This window comes from Gorilla gorilla, chromosome 4, assembly GCF_029281585.2.
Source record: "Gorilla gorilla gorilla isolate KB3781 chromosome 4, NHGRI_mGorGor1-v2.1_pri, whole genome shotgun sequence".
NCBI classification, from domain to species: domain Eukaryota; kingdom Metazoa; phylum Chordata; class Mammalia; order Primates; family Hominidae; genus Gorilla; species Gorilla gorilla.
The window spans coordinates 171,908,259-171,928,360 of record NC_073228.2 but is presented as its reverse complement, the minus strand read 5'-3'; the positions used below and the strand labels follow the sequence as shown (position 1 = coordinate 171,928,360).

The following is a 20,102-nucleotide window of genomic DNA, read 5'->3' as shown; positions in this document are numbered from 1 at the left end:
GAGCGCCCTGTGCCACGCAGCGATGGCATACCTAATTATGTCACTTCCTAGTCACCTGCCCCACCCAGCCTCATGAATCCCCTTTTGTTGTCATGTTTCTATGTAGTTTTTATGGTAATTAACTTTCCTCTGTGCGTGTCTAATTTCCCAAAGATATATAGTCAGCTATTCAAGACAGGGACTATGTTTATCATTGTTGATTTCCTTCCATTGCTACGTTCATCAATGGTGGCTTGATTAGGTAAACATTTCTCCTGTGTTCCTGATATTCAGAGATTTCCCAGTGGTGGGGGGTTGTGGGCAAGCACTAAATGGCCATTTATGAAAGACGTGGGAAGAACAGTCCCTGGAGTGAATCTCATGCTGTAAACACAATGCCTTTTTCTGGGGAAGTGCATGTTTTACCTTAATTGCAAACTGATTTGAAATATAACTATCTCAATAGTTGACATACGATTGAGGGGTCATTTCCCCTCAAAATGCTTTATAATAGGACAGTTGCCACAACTATTGGGGGCGCTATTTTCAGTAGAATTCTTATGCTTATGAATCTACCAGAGGAGAAGAATGAGTTCAAAAGTGAGAACTTCAAAGCCGCATATTGAATTTAGACGAACTGTCTAAATGTAGGGATCATACTCTCTATCTCCAGGATGCTTAAACAGAGGAGTTTGTACAGAGTTGCTACAGAGGCTGATGGTCTAACAGAGGGTAGAAAAAGAGCTTTGAACCCAGGGTGCCCAATTAAGAATTAGGGAACATGCAAATATGAAGTAGCACAATAAACTCTGAACTTTCTTAAAGTTTTGAGAGGGATTTAAGACAGAGTTAAGTTTGTTCCATGCCAGTTCCTCCTGAGACTCATGCTAAGCTCTAGGTCTGGGATGGCAGGCGTGTGCACATGATCTATAGTACTACCTTCCCACACCTCTACAGACATCACTAATTGATCCCGGCATCTTGTTCCCCTGAGCCCAGACAGAGCCTCGAAACCGTCAATGCAGTGTGCAGGCTGAGACCGGCAAGCAGGCAGAGTTGGTATTCAAGAGAAAACCTACTTGTCATTTCTGATCTAGGTAACAGTGAAGGTATTTTCTGGTGGGAAGACTAGAATCAACATCACTTCTCAGCCCCCTTCCAGCCCTGCACTGAAATAAAAAACAGCGAGAAGTATGGTTGCACAACGTGTACTTAAATGAGCTTCCAAGGGCTGTTTCTGACTCTCTGACCTAAGGGTTATATATTGGATGGGCTGTCATGGATGACAGAGAAAGTTACATCAAATCACCAACACTGGTCTCCTATTACATCCTCCTTCCTCCCAAAAGGTGGAGGAGGGTAGAAAGTAAGGTGCAAAATTTTTGTCTTTTTTAATTGATAAAAAATATAGATAAAAATTTTTTCTTTTTTTTCTTTCCTTCCTTTCCTTTCCTTCCTTCCTTTCCTTCCTTCCCTCCTTCCCTTCCTTCCCTTCCTTCCTTCTTTCTTTTTTTGAGACAGAGCCTTGCTCTGTCACCCAGGCTGGAGTGCAGTGGCATGATCTTGGCTCGCCGCAACCTCTGCCTCCCGGGTTCAAGCGATTCTCCTGCCTCAGCCTCCTGAGTAGCAGGACTACAGGTGCCTGCCACCATGCCCGGCTAATTTTTGTATTTTTAGTAGAGATGGGGTTTCACCATGTTGGCTAGGCTGGTCTTGAACTCCTGACCTCAGGTGATCCACCCGCCTTCGCCTCCCAAAGTGCTGGGATTACAGGTGTGAGCCACCGTGCCTGACCGAATTATTTTCTTTATTCATAGTGACACTGTTCCTCTTCTGCATAAACTTCAAGTAGAAAAAAACAGGATTGTCTAGAAGGTAAGAATGGGTTTTATTTAAAGCCAGGTGCTTGGGAAATCAAATTTAAAATTTGACCTACTTAAATTACTCAGTGAAAAATATAAAAAATAGGTCACAGAGTTCTCCACCTTCCAAACGCAGCTTTCCTTCAGGGTTTGCCGCATGCTCACTGGGAGTGTGGTCAAAAATGCAAAACACTGTGATGTTCACTGGAAAGCAGGACACTCAATGGGCTTTGCTTATGCCATACAAAGAAGTGGAAGGCGGCTCATCACAGGAGCGAGACTTTTTAGTAATCCAGTTGCCATGGGGCAGAGTGCAGAAACACCAGATGAGCTCCCTCCAGTGGTGGCTGGGATGTCCTGCATTGGAGAGCACCTTCCCTCTGGGGCAACTGATTCATTCTCAGACATAACTCAACCCAGAGCATCCCAGTATCTGAGGTTCAGGCTGATATTTTATTCAAGAGGCTGGATGTGAAATGGGGAACCTCCTGTATTAATAAGTCTTATATTTTTACTATCATGCAAGCTGCATTATTTTTCATGACAGGTTATAGAAAAATGACACTGACTGCCTACTCTGTGCCAAGAAGTATTAATGGAGCAGAAGTGGAAGTAGCAAGGGTTTTGGTGCCAGAAAGACCTGGATTCGAAACCAAACCTGTACCTTACCAGCTGTGGATTTTGGCAAGATTACTGCACCTCTCAAAGACCCAATTTCCCCTTCAAAAAATTGTCTTTCAGCATTGATGGAAGGGTTAAGTGAGGTAACATGTGTGGCTCACAGGAGTGGCTGACACTTGGTAGGCAAATTAAGAGATGCTCCCTTATAAAATTTCAAACTGAATCTCTAATCTGACTTCAAGGGCTAATAAAATAAGGAAATGCCATAGGTCTCAAACACGCACACACAAACACTAGCAATCACCAGACGTATGTCAAATCATACTAATGGAAAGATTTCATTTTTTCTTCTTCCAGTCTTTTCTGGTGTGGGAGGGAGTTGGTTGTGATTGGTCAGGTATGAAAGTGGAGCGTTTTCTGTCTCCGCATGTCTCTCTTCTTCCTAAGGCTTACGGGAGCAGAACATTGTGCATTCAAGCTTCTATGTAAAATTAATTAAAATGTTTGTACAAATTGACTATTCCTGTTTTACTAAATCTAGTAAATGGAAGCTCTAAGACTCCCGTAGAAGAAAAATAAATTACCACAACCACTAACAATTGACAAGTTAACAGGCTGATGACAAAAAAATGACAGAATTTAGATTCACCTAAATGGTATAAAGCTCAGTTTAATGATCCAGCTGAAGCTCCCCCGCCCTCCCAGCCCCCACAAAGTTCTCTGTAAGGGATGAGATGAATTATCAGTGTTATTTACTCAGTGGGAAGTAACAGGATAAGCCACCTGTCCACTTGGAGCTTGCAGTAAAGAGAATACGTGGAGAAAAGTTAAGGATATTGGAGAGGCTCAGTCATAAAAGCAGAGGGAAAATGCCTACATCTGCACAAATAATTTGTGGGCTGGACTAGATGTGTAGAGGGAATTTCAAATAATGTATTTAAAAAATTATTTGAAGTCTGTTTTATACTTATTTCATTTTATTACTATTATTATTATTATTATTTGGAGACAGGGTCTTGCTCTGTCACCCAGGCTGGAGTGCAGTGGCAGGATCACCATTCACTGCAGACTCTACCTCCCTGACTCAAGCAATTCTCCTGCCTCAGCCTCCAGAGCATCTGGGACCACAGGTGTGCACCACCATGCCCGGCTAATTTAAAAAAAAAATTCTGTAGAGATGGGGTCTCTTTATGTTGCCCTGTCTGGACTCAAAGTCCTCAACTCAGGTGATCCTCCTGCCTCAGCCTCCCAAAGTGCTGGGATTATAGGCATGAGCCACTACACCCAGCTGAAGTCTGTTTCAAAATTTCTTTGGAAAAGAGAGGTGAAAATACTTGAAACTAGTACTCCAGGCAAATCGTCAAAATAGCACTAATAGTTGGTTGCCTTATATCCCGGTTAGTCAGCAATAGTGATGAGTAACTCACATGGGTTAGTAGCTTGGTTAGGTGGTAGAGGATAAGTGGTGGAGAAAAGAAGATGCATTGATCCTCCTGAAGCAATTGAGGATGTAATATTTAGGTCATGGAGGCCAGGCAAACAAAGCTCGGTGACCCCCCAAACCAAAACTCAAAAGGCAACCCCACTGGCTTTTGAGGTTGTGGACTTAGCTTGGTGCTGAGCAAACCAGTGTCAGAAAGGTGAGTTTCCCTTCTAGCAAGATCCCTGCAATTGGCAATCCATCTGGTAGAAAACTAATAAAGTTTGACCCCCCCCCCCGCCCACTGCACACTGTATTCAAAAATAAATTCCATACTATGCAGCAATAAAAAGGAATGGGATCATGTCCTTTGCAGGGACATGGATGGAGCTGGAGGCCATTATCCTTAGCAAACTAACGAACAGAAAACCAAATATTGTACATTCTCATAAGTCGGAGCTAAATGATGAGAACACATGGACACATACAGGGAAAAAACACATACTGGGACCTTCTGGAGGGTAGAGGGTGGGAGGAGAGAGAGGATCAGGAAAAATAACTAGTGGGCGCTAGGCTTAATACCTGAGTGATGGAATAATCTGTACAACAACCCCCCATGACACAAGTTTACTTATGTAACGAACCCACACTTGCACCCCTGAACTTAAAGTTAAAAAAAATTCCATACAGATAAATGACCTAAACAGAAAAACAAAAACTACCAAAGTATTTGAAAAAATACTGGAGACTAATTTTATTTTCCTGGGAGGGAGATATGTAAGACATAAATTCTAGAAACCATGAAGGAACAGAGGATCAGATTTGATTATAAAGAATTAATATCTTCTCTGTGACAAAGGATACCCTAAGCAAAATTAAGGGACAAGCAACTCTGGGAAGAAATATTTTTTTTCTCATGTTTTACAGCATAACGTTTGGTATCTGAAATACGCAAAGAACTCTAGCAAATTAATAAACATGAATGAAAACCTAGGCAAAGCACATATCAGAAATAATATAAGTTGCCAACAAAGGTAAGACAAGATACTCAGCTTCCTTCAAAATTAAGTACAGATAAAAATGATAACGAGAAATATTTTTGGCTTATCTGATCGGGGAAAAAAATAAGGCTGCTTACACCCAATGCTGCCATGGCTGAGGGGATGGGCTCTCTCCATCCCATTGGATGGCAGCAAATCAAATCTAGTTTTCAGGGAGATGATTTGTCACTCTGTGGACAGCTCCCTGGCTCACCGTGCCCAAGCAGGAAGTCTGCTGACCTTGGCATCTCAGTTTTCCTGACCTATTAAATGGGCAGAGCAATAAAGGACTGTGTATGTAGGGAAGGAGAGAGAGAGAGGAAGTTGGAAAGAGAGCTAGGAGTGATTATGAAATACAAATGCAAAGATCACCAGCCATCCTGACTGTGATGCTCATCTCTGACCTGAACAGCCCTCCCCCAACCCCTGCCACCGTCCTGCCCAGAGTACTCAGACGCTTTAGTTGGTTTCACTGGGGGCAAGAGCCGGCAGGACCCCCGTGAAGAGAGGAAACCAGATGGTGCATTCTGACAGATGGGGTCAGAGTCCCCGGCTCAGAGGGCCAAAGTTCAGCTGCACCAACTTCCTCATTCCCATTCTGTCAAATGGCACATTAATAAGCAAGAAAGTGATTCAGCGAAGAATTTCCAGAAGGACAAAAAACTCATCAGGTGTGTCAAATCTCTGACATTCAGGAGCCATGTGGGGAAAGAAGCACACGCTGACTTAAGCACGAAAGTATGGATGCTTTAATTAATCCGGGGTGAATTTAATTGCTTTAGTTAAGTGGAAATCGGGTTAAAAATGATGCAGAGCATGCTGGGGTGTGTTAAAAACATGACATATGAGTTGGATGAATCGATAAATTAAAAGTGCACAGATGTTTTAATTAAACCCAGGGAAGTTAACGAAGATCGCAAGAGACTTTTAAGCCTATGATTAATTCAATTCATTTAAAATACCTGTAGAGATATGAGGATGCCTCCATTTTGAGAGTTATAAAAGTTCTCAATCGATAAGTACTTAAGCTGTTCTTTAAAAAAGTCTCAGTTTTTGTGTGTATGTGTGTGTGAGACTGAACAGCATTAATTACATAATGAATATTTATATTCTTCGGAGTACATAGTAAGCTTTTCTGCAGTTCAAGTCCAGACTGAAGGAGGTTTACGCTTTTGTTGTAATTGGAGCATCAAGATGAATTTGCAAGTTGTTGGCGTCCTATTACCCGCAAGCATGGAAGCTTCTTGAAGGCATGGGGGGTCTGTTTCATCCAATGCTGTCTCTCAGCAGGCAGAATGGTTCTGGGCATGGTGTAGGCTTACGGGAGTTAGACAGCCTGAATTTCCTTTCTTCCTTCCCTTGTTTTTGCCAGCTGTGTGACTATGGACACTTTGCTTTCAGCCTCGATGGCTTTATCTTTGAAGTGGGATAAGAATTCTGCAGGACTTACCCCATAGTGTTTCCAAAGGGAGGAAATGAGATAATGATGTAAAGTGCTGTGCACAGAGCCTGGCACATAGTCATCACTAGATAGGATTTTATTATCACCATTTTCACTGGGAGAAAACTATTCCAACTGGTCACTTTGTAGAGAGACAAGACAGGGTAAAGCACCCTTTCCCTGTCCCCTATCCCGGCTGACCTCTTTCTAAAGACTGGTTTATTTCCCAGCACGAAAGTTTTCCCCATAAACCACAGGATTCCCCCAGCTCTGTGTGCATCACATCTACAAGTTTCCCTAGGGTTAGACATTCTGCCTTCCAGGGCTGCTCTGCTACTTATCCAGTAGTTTAAAAAGGAAAAAAAAAAAAAAAAAAAAAAAAGAAGGGTTCTTAGTCTCAGAAGCAATTTAACTTGGGGGAGGGCTGATGGACTGAAGCACCGCGAAGTGATTTCTGTTTGGTAACGCAACTGCCATGAGAAACATCACGAGCTGCCGCGTTTTGGAGCTTGCAGGCATGGACTTGCACGTGCCCACCAAATAATGTGCACTGCAACTTCCAAACTGGGGAGGAAAGGGCTCCTCCATGCCTGCTTGGCAAGCTAGGGGGATGAGAGGTCAAAAGTGATGCGACTACCTCGATCTCTGTTCTCTTTGGGCAGTCCGAGCAGAGTTCAAGGGCAATTTATCTAGACTCAAACTTGAATGTGCATGGGAGTCATCTGGGGACCCTGTTAGAATGCAGCTTCTGACCCAGAACGTCTGGCGTGAGGCCTGAGCATTTGGATATTTAACAAAATCCTGATGCTAGTACCCCAGACCTACTGAATCAGAAATTCCGGGTGGAGCCCAGCAATCTGTGCATTAACAGATGATTCCAACAAGGGCTCCAGTGTGGGTATCACTAATCCAGTGGGTAAGAACATAGTTCAAAAACCATACCTGGGCAAGGGTCTTGAATCTCTCTGAGATTCAGTTTCTTTAGCTGTGAACAGAGACGATCATGACGTATGACACAAGGATGAAATGAGAGAATTCACTTAAAACCCTTTGCACAGTGCCCAGCAGGTAGTTGATCTTCAATAGGCGGTGGCGATTCTTCTTACGCTATTTTATCAAAAGTGACTTTGCCAAGGGTGTCTGCTCAGTCGCTGTCTGCAAAGCATATACCAAGTGCACCTGCTTCAAGCTCCTGCTTCTGGGCCTTTGCTGCCAAAGAATCCCTGTATGTTTCTTTAGGTCAGGGGTGGGAGGAAAGAGAGGTGGGATCTGGCCATCCAGCTGCAGTGTGCTGAGGGACATTCTTTTGGGCAGCAGTCATGGTCCATGGCCTGTCTGCATTAATGAGGATTTCAGGGCAAGATGGGGTGGTAGAAGGAGATGGGTATGAAAGATGGAAGGTTTGAAGGAGCTAGGATGCAGCCCTGGCTGTCTCAGGAAGGACAGCTGGGACCCGAGCCTCCTTCATGGAGAGAGAAGGAAGCTCTGAGGGAAGTATTCCTGGTGATGGGGAGGACCATCCACCCTCAGGGAGGGGACTAAGAGCTTTGTCATTGTTCTCCGTGGTGCAGAGGAAGATGTCTATTAAAGGGAGACAGGAGAGCATATTGTGAGGCAGAGCCAGAGGGGGCTCAGAGAGCCCCAGCTGCTGGCAGTACTTATTGTTGGGGACTTCAGGAGTGGTCACACTGCCCTGGATTCGTGGGGTCTTCCTGCCACATCTCTCTCTTGGATGGCTATCAGGGCCACAAGCTTCAGAACCAGGCAGACGTGGCCCTGCTATGTAACCTTGGGGAAGTAGCTTATTTTCTCTAAGTCTTTGTTTCTTTTACTGTAAAATAGGAATAATAACAATGAATGATTTCAAAGCCTTGTTGTGAAGGTGGATACCAGCTAACATTTAATATGTGCCAAGCATGGTTCTACAAAGTTTCCATGTATTTACTTTTTGGACCTCACAGCAATGTGATAGGTAATATGGCTGTTGTCTCCATTTTACAGATGAGAAAACTGAGGCTCAGGGGGGTTAAGTAATTTTCTAAAATGGGTTCGGTTAACTAGAGTAGCAATAATTCAAACCTAGCAAATTCAAACTCTACAGCTTTCCTTCTTAATCACTTGGCTATTATGACATAATGCACGTAAATTGTGGAATAAATGGCATTTCTTTTCTGTAAACTTTTCTTTCATTCTTTTTTCATTCCTCCTTCTTTCCTTCCTTTGCTCATGCCCTCCCTCCATGCCTCAAAGGTGGCTGATTTATTGCTGCATGATTGATCCGACAAATTAGAACCTTGTTCTTTAGCACTTGCTTTGGTTCTTGTGACATTTTCAAGCCATATTTCATCTTTATAAGCCTTGCTTCCTCTATTCAAGTAACCAGACATTTAGCAGGCACATATTTTGTCCTGGGTACCAAACTAAATACAGGGAGGTACAAAGGGGACTGCTGCAAGCTTGTCATCAGCAGGAGAACCACCTGGATAGGAGATGGCCGGCATGTGGCAGGGGCCACTGCTGCGATGTTGCCAAGCCCAGGTGACTGCAGGGTCATATCTGAGGGTGCTTCAGGGAGGTGGCGACCTGTGAGCATGGCTTTCCATGATAAGCAGCAGTGTGATAGGAAAGGCTGGGATTGATGAGAACATTCCAGCTGAAAAAACAGCCTGAGCAAAGAGGAAGAAGCAGGGCCTCACACTTTATGAGGGGTGACTATTGGGAACTTAGAGTGAGTGTTCAGGCCTCAGTGGGAGGTGACAGTGTGAGAGCAGTTTAGATCATGGATGACCTTGGACATCATTCTAAGAAATGTGATCTTCATTCTCAGAATGTGGCCCCTGACCACCTGCATCAGACCCCCCCAGGGGGCTTGCTAAAAAGGGGCATTCCTGAGCTGCACACCAGTCCTACAAGTCAGATTGGCTGGCATGGGGGAGAAACCTGGAAATACACATTGGTAACAATCTCTTCAGATCCATGTCTTTAAACCAAAGCTTGTATAACCATTGTGGGAGGTGACTGGGAGCCACTGAAGGTGTTTGAGGACAGTAGTGACATGCCCCTAAGAGCTTTGGGAGAACTCTGGAGAACTCTGGAGGTGGGGAGGAGAAATACCATCATGGAGAGGCTGGTAGCCAAGTGAGCAGGGCAGTGGCTCCCACAACTTAATATTTATATAGAAAAATCCAGCTGTAAGGATAGAGAGGAAAAATGGAGCAGAAATTGTTGGAGGTCATCGGAACAGGAGTTGGCAGGTGGTGGGAAGAGGAAGGTGATGGAACGTGCCTGGCGGCTGGGAAGAGAGAGGGTAACAGCATCAGGCTCTGAGGTCAGAAGATTTCTCTCTCTCTTTCTCTCTCTGTCTCTTTCTCTCACCACTGCACAGGCTGGAGTGCAGTGGCAAAATCTCTGCTCATTGCAACCTCCACCTCCTAGGTTCAAGCAATTCTCCAAACTCACCCACCTGAGTAGCTGGGATTACAGTCTTCACTACCATGCCCAGCTAATTTTCATAGTTTTTGTAAAGATGTGATTGCACCACGTGGCCCAGGCTGGTCATGAACTGCTGGGCTCAAGTGATCTGCCTGCCTTGGCCTCCCAGAGTGCTGGGATTATAGCTGTGAGCCACTGCACCTGGCCAGGGGCTTTTGTTTCAAACTTTGGCTCTCCCACTTTCTACCTGGGAAACTCTTGTTTCCTCTCCTGAAAAGTTTACTTGGGTTCAAACTCAGAATTCTAGTGTGTAACCATCGTACAAGCTGCCTGCAAAGACAAAATTCCTTTATGCCTCACCTCTGAGGTCAGTCTCATGGCTAGTCTAGTGTTGAAAGTCCAGGCCAGACTGCCTGGTTGGAATCCCAACAAGTCCACTTACTTGCTCAGTGATTTTGAGCAAGTTACTTAAACTCTGTGTGCCTCATTTTCCACATCTATAAAAGGGGATGATAATCGTCTATAAATGAGGGCTACTGACGATTAAATGACATAATTATGTAGTTGTTCAGCACGGTGGTTGGCGTATATAGTAAGAACTCAATAAATGCCAGCTCTGATGATGATGATGATGATGATTTTTTTTTAGTGCTGGCATGTAGCCATGAGGAATTTGGTGGTGGGAACATTTGCCAGTTAACAGGAGAAAAATGGCCAGATTCCTGTTTTTTTCTCTTTTAAAGCTCCACAGAAGCTGGGTAGGAGCTGAAACCAACCCCCAGAGAGAAGACTTTATGTTCCCGTGGTTGTGGCATTTCTGGGCCTCCAGTGACAGCTGTTCAGCAGCAGGAGTTGTCATTTCTAATAGCTATTAAATACGCATTACCTAACAACTATGGCTCTGGTGTGTTAAGTTTCTGCTGCAGGTTGAGGCCTCAAGCTCAGCCCAAATAAGCCATCTGAGAAGCCAGTGTCAAAACAGAAAAAAACCCAGACACCTCAGCGCTCTTCTGAAATGCAAGGCTGCTTTACAAACAATCCGAGGAAGCACCTGAAGTTAAAGCCTTCACATAAAAGCAAATACAAGGGAAAGGAATAATAATTAAAAAACCTCTAGCCCACAACAAATAGCATTAAAGTAATGAGAAAACCATGCAAGGGAAATAGTAATAACAAAAAACTGTAGAATAAACAATAACTTGAATAGTAAACACAATTATTGCTGGACAGGAGAGGTGCCTGATGGAAAATGTTACAAATTGCCAGGAAAGAAATGCCATTTTTCCTGAGGCCCTGGATCTGAGCAGCTTGCCTATTAAGTTGCTCAATTAATGCAATTCTATACTATTCAGTCCTCTTGGTGGAATTTTCTCCATATTCCCTGATGCTAATTGGCTATGTTCATTGATTCACAACACTGTGATTTTTTAAAAAACTTTGAAAACTTCAAATGTTCATGATGCCTTACAGGCATCCTCATGACCCGGTCTCTCACGGCCCAGGAGACCAGGTGCACCTGTGTGATAAGGCCGGCCTCTGCCCCAGGTTCCCCTTCCTGCCTTCCCTGACTGTGATCTAGTGACATTCAAATGCACCAGTAAAATACCCCCATGCCTTTTGCTCCACCCTGACTCAGCAATAAAGGCACTTGGCCACCAGCCCTCACTTTCTCTCAGCTCCCACCTGCCTGGCTGAACCCAGTCCCTAGGAGCTGGTCCTACACAGCCCTCTGCATGTGTGCTGTGGCTCCCTCTCTAGAATCTGTGAGTATAATAAGTCCCTGAATTTCACATGCCTCTCCCAGCGTGAGTTCCACAGTTGGAGTGATCCTTAAAGACACCACCAGGGGAACTTACGCCCCCATTTATAACACGCACATTTTATTGCTTTATAAACCTCCTTATTTTCTCCTTTGGAATGTCTATGGCATTCAAAGTCCGTATCACAGTATTTTGGACTCCCATTTATGTTACCCCCTTGCTTTTAATACAAACTGGTCAGACCAGAAGCTCTCAGAAGGCAGAGCCTGTGGTTCCCTCGCTCCTCCCTCTAGTCTGGCTCTTAGTGCAGTACCTGTCTCACAGTGGGCAGATCACACACATTCACTGAATGTACGAATAAGTTCTGTCCCCTCGACTGACTCAGGACAATGTGTTAGATCCATTCCATGTTATTTCCATGCGCAGGTCAGTTTCATTTTGCCATTGGAGCCTCTCAGGGCCCCCGAGATGGTGAGGGCTGCGGAATAAACGCCCTTGCAAACGCATGCTGACTGATTCCTCTATTCACTGCAAGGATGTCTTCAGATGCCTGATGCAGACTGGCAGGTTTATAAGAAGACAAGGAGCTGCCATTTGCACTGCACATCTGAGGGCACGGGAGGCGCAGTGTGAGGTCAGAGAGTAAATCCGCATTTCTGTCACTTGGACACATACCCGGTCGCTTGGATGTGATGGGAGTCTCTCTTGCTAACGTGGCAAATTCTCCCCCTGGCAGGAGGGCCTGAGTCTGCCGGCTGCCTGCAGTCACAGAAGCTGGCAGAGCCAAGGAATCCCGGGCACAGCTGTCAGTGAAGGAACAAAGGTGAATGCGAATTTGTGATGAGGGAGGACCTTATGCTTGGGGCCTTTTAAGAGTTTTTTATCAAGAAAGAAGGACAGGCCTGGCTTGGTGGCTCACACCTGTAATCCCAGCACTTTGGGAGGCCAAGGCAGGTGGATCACTTGAGATCAGGAGTTTGAGACCAGCCTGGTTGACATGGTGAAACCTCGTCTCTATGAAAAATCCAAAATTAGCTGGGTGCGGTGGTATGCACTGGTAATCCCAGCTACTCTGGAGGCTGAGGCAGTAGAATCGCTTAGAACCTGGGAGAAGGAGGTTGCAGTGAGCTGAGATTGCACCACTGTACTCCAGCCTGGGTGACAGAGCGAATCTCTGTCTCAAAAAACAAACAAACAAATAAACAAACAAACCAGAAAAGAAAGAAGGACACTGATCATGGCCCACAGCCGGGAGATGGGGTGCCCTGTTCTGGGGAGCAGGAGACTCAGGTGCACCTGTCTCAGCACTTGCTAGCCAATTACCTCATTCTGTTGGCTCAGGGTTACTCCCTGCCAACAGTCAGCTGCTTCTTAAACCCAAAAGTTGTTTGTGAGTGACAACTTGTCATAGCCACTGCTAAATTGTGCAGGACCAATGGGATCGAGCCTTCCCACCTCTCTGCCTTATGTGTGAGGGGGAACAAAGGCACACACACTCACACACACACATACTCACTTATACAACCACATTTTACTTTTTTTCTTATTAAAATCAGAAGTGCATCTCTGATGTAATGCACTGAGGAGGGCATAGCATCTTGCTAAAAATGCATAACCTCAATCCAATCACCGGAAAATATCAGACAAACCCATACCGAGAGACACTCTACAAAATACCTGACTAATGCTCTTCTAAAGGGCCAAGGTCATAAAAGACAAGGAATAACGAGGAACTGTCACAGACTGGTCAGGTTAAAGGGATGAAGGAGACATGGCAATTAAATGCAATGTGGGATCCTGGATGAGAAAGAAAGGGCAAAGTTAGGAAAAGTCTGTAAATTAGCTAATGGCTTTGTATGGATGTTAATGTCTTGGTTTTGATCTTTGAGTTACGGAAATTTAAAATGTGGACATAGGGGAAGCTGGGTGCGCTCTGTATGGAAACTCTGTGTTCTATCTGTGCAGCTTGTCTGCAAGTCCCAAATGATTTCAATATAAAATGTTTACAGAATTGTAGTGGGGAGGATTGGTTAAAGCTGGAAACCGTCATTCTCAGCAAACTATCGCAAGGACAAAAAACCAAACACCGCATGTTCTCGCTAATAGGTGGGAATTGAACAATGAGAACACATGGACACAGGAAGGGGAACATCACACACTGGGGCCTGTTGTGGGGTGGGGGGAGGCGGGGAGGGATAGCATTAGGAGACATACCTAATGTTAAATGATGAGTTAATGGGTGCAGCCCACCAACATGGCACACGTATACATATGTAACAAACCTGCACGTTGTGCACATGTACCCTAAAACTTAAAGTATAATTAAAAAAAAAATAGAATTTACCTCATTTCATTGATATGAAGACAAATAAGAGTATGTATTAAGTACTTTGCACAATATCTGGTGCATATTGAGTACTTAAAAGCTATTGTTATTTAAAAACAACTGGAAGTATAGGCTTAACATTTCAGAAATAAATTCAGTGCTAATCATTAGATTTTTGCACTTGAACCTGGTACAGTTAAACCTGTGTGCTTTTGTTTACTTGTTTCTCATTTCATCCCACAGATGTGGTCAAGGAATTTTGTTATTTTAGGAGCCAATAGTTATCAGTTGAGGTGTTCAAGGCTTGAGTCTCTCCAGACGCCAGGCTTATGTGTGCTCAAGTCCACTTTTGGGATTCTTGATGTGAAATAAGTGTGTAAGAAGCTGACTTGGCTTGGATGCTAATCAAAGTGAAAATATTACTCACTAGATAGGGTTAATGGGGGCGCTAACATTTCCTATAGTTTTTCCTTTTTCAGTTTTCTGGTTTTGACATTGTTCTTTTTAAAATAAATTTATCGCTGGGCGAGGTGGCTCACGCCTGTAATCCCAGCACTTTGGGAGGCTGAGGCGGGTGGATCACCTGAGGTCGGGAGTTCAAGACCAGCCTGACCAACATGGAGAAACCCCGTCTTTACTAAACATACAAAATTAGCCATTCATGGTGGCACATGCCTGTAATCCCAGCTACTCAGGAGGCTGAGGTAGGTGAATCACTTGAACCCAGGAGGCGGAGGTTGCGGTGAGCCGAGATTGCACCATTACACTCCAGCCTGGGCAACAAAAGCAAAATTCTGTCTCAAAACAACAACAACAACAACAACAACAACAACAACAACAAACTATGGAACTATAATGAATTGACTTGAAGAAATATGTTAAGTAATTAATAATACTTATGTCCCATGAAATTGCCAGAAATAATAAAGTGGTACATGAAAGATCAAAGATTGGGAAAGAAGGCTTTATAATGATGGGAAATTTCACTCTGTTAACAATGAAGTAGCTTAAACTGTGGCCATTTAAAAAATACTAAGGGGAAAACATCTATAGGGCTAAAAGGTAGAATCCTACTCCTAACACTTTTCAACCAACTTCACCCAGAATAAATGTAGAAATAGGGGAAAAGCAATTTTATTCTTTAAACACTTCAATTTTGTCCACTGTGTGCAACAGCTAAATTAAAGTATACGAGTTCAAAGCCCGATTTCAGGAGCAGCGACTGAGTATGGAGGAATAACTACTCTTAACATCCACTCAATATTGGTTTCACAAGGATCAATTATATACCATGGCTAATGCATACTTGCAGTGTGCGCCCTGCCACAGTGCAGGTAGTGAATGCAAAACACACACTGAGAGTCCTTTTAAGCAGCTAAATGGACACCCCATTACAGATCCATAATGTAGAATGGACGCTCATCTGCAAATGGATTTAGAGCAAAGGGTTCTTAAATGGCCGGGGTACTTAGGTTTAAAAGGCCAGTCACTGGATGTGCCGTCGGAGCACACATGGTTTTTAGGATTAATAATACATCGATGTGTGTCAGTGTTAATATACATTTACAGCTCACAGGCCGTGCGGCTGAGGGTTCAGCCTATTTGCAGCCACATAAAAAAGGCCAACTCTGTCCTTCTTCTCATTAATGTCTTCACTCCCAGGAAAATTAGATTACGCAAGGAAAGCCATTCAAATGACACTGAGATTTTCCTTCCTTTAAAGCCTCCGCTAGGAAAAGCTGTTCTCTGTTCTCCTTGCTCCATCAGTGACCCTCAGAGCCTGAGGGAGGCGCTAGGAGGAGGTCCAGTCTCCACTGCTCACTTTGCTGATGTGCCCCCTGCCATTGACAGAGTGTACTAAGCCTGGCACAGCCCAGAGAGCTGTCGGGTGGCTTCTGGCCTGACACAGAGCCCTGAGAGCTGTAGGGCGGCATCTTGTCTTTTTTTTTTTTTTTTTTTTTTTTTTTAATTATACTTGAAGTTTTGGAATACGTGTGCAGAATGTGCAGGTTTGTTACATAGGTATACATATGGTTTGCTGCACCCATCAACCTGTCATCTGGTTTGCTGCACCCGTAATAGTTTGCTGCACCCATCAACCCATCATCTACATTAGGTATTTCTCCTAATGCTATCTCTCCCCTAGTCCCCAACCCCCTGACAGGCCTCACTGTGTGATGTTCCCCTCCCTGTGTCCATGTGTTCTCATTGTTCAACTCCCACTTATGAGTGAGAATATGCAGTGTTTGGTTTTCTGTTCCTGTGTTAGTTTGTTGAGAATGATTGTTTCCAGCTTCATCCATGTCCCTGCAAAGGACATGAACTCATCCTTTTTTATGGCTGCATAGTATTTCGTGGTGTATATGTGCCACATTTACTTTATCCAGTCTATCACTGATGGGCATTTGGGTTGGTTCCAAGTCTTTGCTATTGTGAATAGTGCTGCAATAAACATACGTGTGCATATGTCTTTATAGTAGAATGATATATAATCCTTTGGGTATATACCCAGTAATGGGATTGCTGGGTGAAATGGTATTTCTGGTTCTAGATCCTTGAGGAATCGCCACACTATCTTCCATGATGGTTGAACTAATTTATACTCCCACCAACAGTGTAAAGGCGTTCCTATTTCTCCAGATCCTCTCCAGCATCTGTTGTTTCCTGACTTTTTTAATGATCACCATTCTAACTGGCATGAGATGGTATCTCATTGTGGTTTGCAGATGACGTGATTGTATATTTGGAAAACCCCATCGTCTCAGCCCAAAATCTCCTTAAGCTGATAAGCAACTTCAGCAAAGTCTCAGGATACAAAATCAATGTGCAAAAATCACAAGCATTCTTATACACCAACAATAGACAAACAGAGAGCCAAATCATGAGTGAACTCCCATTCACAATTGCTACAAGGAGAATAAAATACCTAGGAATCCAACTTACAAGGGATGTGAAGGACCTCTTCAAGGAGAACTACAAACCTTGCCTTCTTTTTAAGTTTATCGAAGCTTTCACCATACTGTGTGACAGAAGAGATGACTGTAAGCGGTGTCATTTAGGAATTAAGTCTCACGCACGTGCCATCAGACCCAGAACTTTAAATACAGAAAGCCCCCTTCACTTATCAGCATTCGTAAGCATGGAACCCTCACATCTTTGAAATATTGAGACTATTTGAAATAGTATTTTTCAGAGCAATTGCGGTGAGGGTGGGAAAGGAGAGGCACTATTTAGTGTTTACAGAGCAGCTTTATTAATGATTGTCTTGCAGAAAGTCAAGGCAGGAAGGTCTTTTAATAAAGAACACATGAAAATAATGGGAAGATTAGTTAAAAATATAAATAAACAAAATCATATGCATAATTAAATAAGGAAGTCAAGCCCTTTGAGGCCTTATTGTGCCCTGCTAAGAGCTTTGTGTGTGTTATCTCACACTATCCTCACAATAAACCTAGGAAGTAACTCCCCACTTTTCCAGATGAGGAAACCAAGGTTCAGAAATGTTAAATCAGTCACTTAATGTCAGATACCCAATGGCAGAGCTGGGATTGGAACTCAGGATTGCCTGACTCTGCAGCAAGTGCACTCAACTGCCCCTTCACTATTTTTCAAACTGTGATATGGCCTATTGGTGGGTGGAAAATCAGTGTAATGGGTCATAAATGGTATTAAAAAAAACAAGGCCGGGCACAGTGGCTCATGCCTGTAATCCTAGCACTTTGGGAGGATAAGGTGGGCGGATGACTTGAGGTCAGGAGTTCGAGACCAGCCTGGCCAACATAGTGAAACCCTGTCTCTACTAAAAATACAAAAATTAGCCAGGTGTGGTGGCACACGCCTGTAATTCCAGCTACTTGGGAGGCTGAGGTAGGATAATTGCTTGAAACCAGGACAGGGAGATTGCAGTGAGCCAAGATCGTGCCGCTGCATTCCAGCTTGGGCGACAGTGAGACTCTATCTCAAAAAAATAAAATAAAAAATGAAATAGAAAAGAAACATGGAGTAAAATATCATTTTGTGAGTTTTGTTTCAATTTCCTACTTGTATTTAGACATATATACTTGTGTGTCTATGTGTCTGTGTATCTGTGTCTGTGTCTGTGGGTGTGTCTGTGGGTAAAAGTGTGAGACGCTCTGCTCTTCACTATACCTGCCTCTGATAGAGCCATTTGAAGGTCACACTGAAGGTCTCTTGCAAGCAAGGTGTGCAGCCTCTAAGTTCTCTGTTCTTGTGAGAAGCATTTGCTTTCTTATATTACCTTTCCCCCAAGAATCTCAGGGCTCCAGCTATTCTGTGCACAGCAGTGTAGATAAATTAATAATACAATTTAAAACTGATTCCACCAAGATAAATAGCGCTTCCTAGATTAAGAGTGTAGCTGGCCAGAATGAATGAAATTTACTAACCCTGAGATGCTTAATCTTCCATTACATAGAAGTTAATGATTATAAGAAACGAGTGATGGTAATTCACTTCTGCTTTTACAGGAAATCCGACCATCTCATTTTTAGCACATCTTTCTTCTCAGCACACCTCAGTGCCAAGGATAACTGCCCTGCTCCTATAGGTACGTTGGCCAATGGTCATAAATCAAAGCCTACTCTTTACAAAGGCTTATGCCTTCTGGCATGCATGGGCTTGCAAGATGTCTCGGGGGATTTGATGGGAAGGCTACTTGGATGTCCCTTCTGTTACCCACTCAGAGAAGCCTAGGGAGGGTCTGTTTTCCAACCATAGCAGGGAAGCGGCGGCACATACCTTTAGCACAGTCTGCTCCTAGAAATCCTGGGAAACAGTGACACACCCCGGACACACATTCACCATTCCCATGGCAGTTACGTGGACAGTCCTGCACTGAATCTGAAAAAGAGATAAATGTAGTGATTACCTTTTCCTTTGTCTACTGGTGCAGTAATTTAACCGTCAGTAACTTGCCACTTTTAAAGACCAGTGGTAGTAACCTCAGATGCCTGTAATAGGGGATTGGTCAGGAATATGAATGAGTGAAGGAAGAGAATAGGGAGTGGTGGGGACTGGGACAGCTTGAACAGCGCTCTCCAGGTGATGGCCCCAGGCAGGAATGCAGGGCTAGTAGTGCTGTAACTTTCACTTTTTAAGAATAAACTACCAGTCTCATCAATCATAGTGACTCACAGCTGTAATCCCAGCACTTTGGGAGGCTGAGGCAAGTGGATCACATGAGGTCAGGAGTCTGAGACTAGCCTGGCCAACGTGGTAAAAACCCATCACTACTAAAAATACACACAGACACACACACACGCACACACACAATTAGCCGGACATGGTGATGCATGCCTGTAATCCCAGTTACTTGGGAGGCTGAAGCAGGAAAATAGCTTGAACCCAGGAGGCAGAGGTTGCAGTGAGCTGAGATTGCGCCATTGCACTACAGCCTGGGTGACAGAGAGAGACTCAATTTCAAAAACAAAACAAACAAACAAAACAAAACAATAGAAAAAATAAACTATCAGTCTGGATTTAAAAACTATGAAAGCTCCCACGTTTAAATGTTGACAAGTTTTTAAACACTGTACCCACAACCACCCCCCAACCTTCATCATCCCACTCAGTTAAGATTTGGTCTGATGTGCAGGGTATCAGTTTTTAGCCTTAGGTATAGACAGTGGTTCTTCAAAATAGGAGTAGTTATTCCTAACCTCAGATTTGTAGAGTAAAAATATTCCTTGCTTTAAGGAATTCTAATAAAAGAAAAACCCAAATGCATAGACTGCTTAAATTAGGCAGGATTTTGGAATTCTTTAAATAGGAGGTTTGGGGTTATACAAATGTCCTTTTATGCTTAGCTTTTAAGGATGTTATTTTTCATGAAAATGAATTAGTTCACATTTGGCTCTAACCTGCATCACCGTCTTATCTTGTGATTTACCTTTCTATGTGTGCTCTCAAGTAATACCTTCAAAGCAATGATTTTGGAACTATTTAATGTTGATTTGGGTCTGCACAGAAATAGTCATATTCTTTAAAAATTATTACCATAATCCTAATTTTTGTCTTAAACAAAATACATTTAGACTTTCAGGTTCCAAATTACTAAGATGAAAAGGAAAGTATAAGCCACTATTCTCAAAATGTGATGTTATATCACCCTTGGAGAGTTGGGGACTTTGACCTGGTGACATGGTATGAAAGGCTGTGAAGTCTAATTGTTCCTAATGGAGGTACCTGAGAGTGATAAAGGA

The 20,102-nt window shown here is 43.5% G+C and overlaps 1 protein-coding gene across 47 annotated transcripts in view; it reads right to left on the bottom strand.

Annotated features, from left to right (window-relative positions):
- TENM2 (teneurin transmembrane protein 2) overlaps positions 1-20,102 on the bottom strand; it is a 1,282,302-nt gene that overhangs the window by 147,603 nt on the left and 1,114,597 nt on the right. For all 47 annotated transcript variants that reach the window (XM_055387572.2, XM_004042960.5, XM_063706913.1 and 44 more), the window contains one exon: positions 18,640-18,741. In XM_055387572.2, coding sequence (XP_055243547.1) covers positions 18,640-18,741 — 102 coding nt within the window. The remainder of the gene's footprint in view (positions 1-18,639; positions 18,742-20,102) is intronic.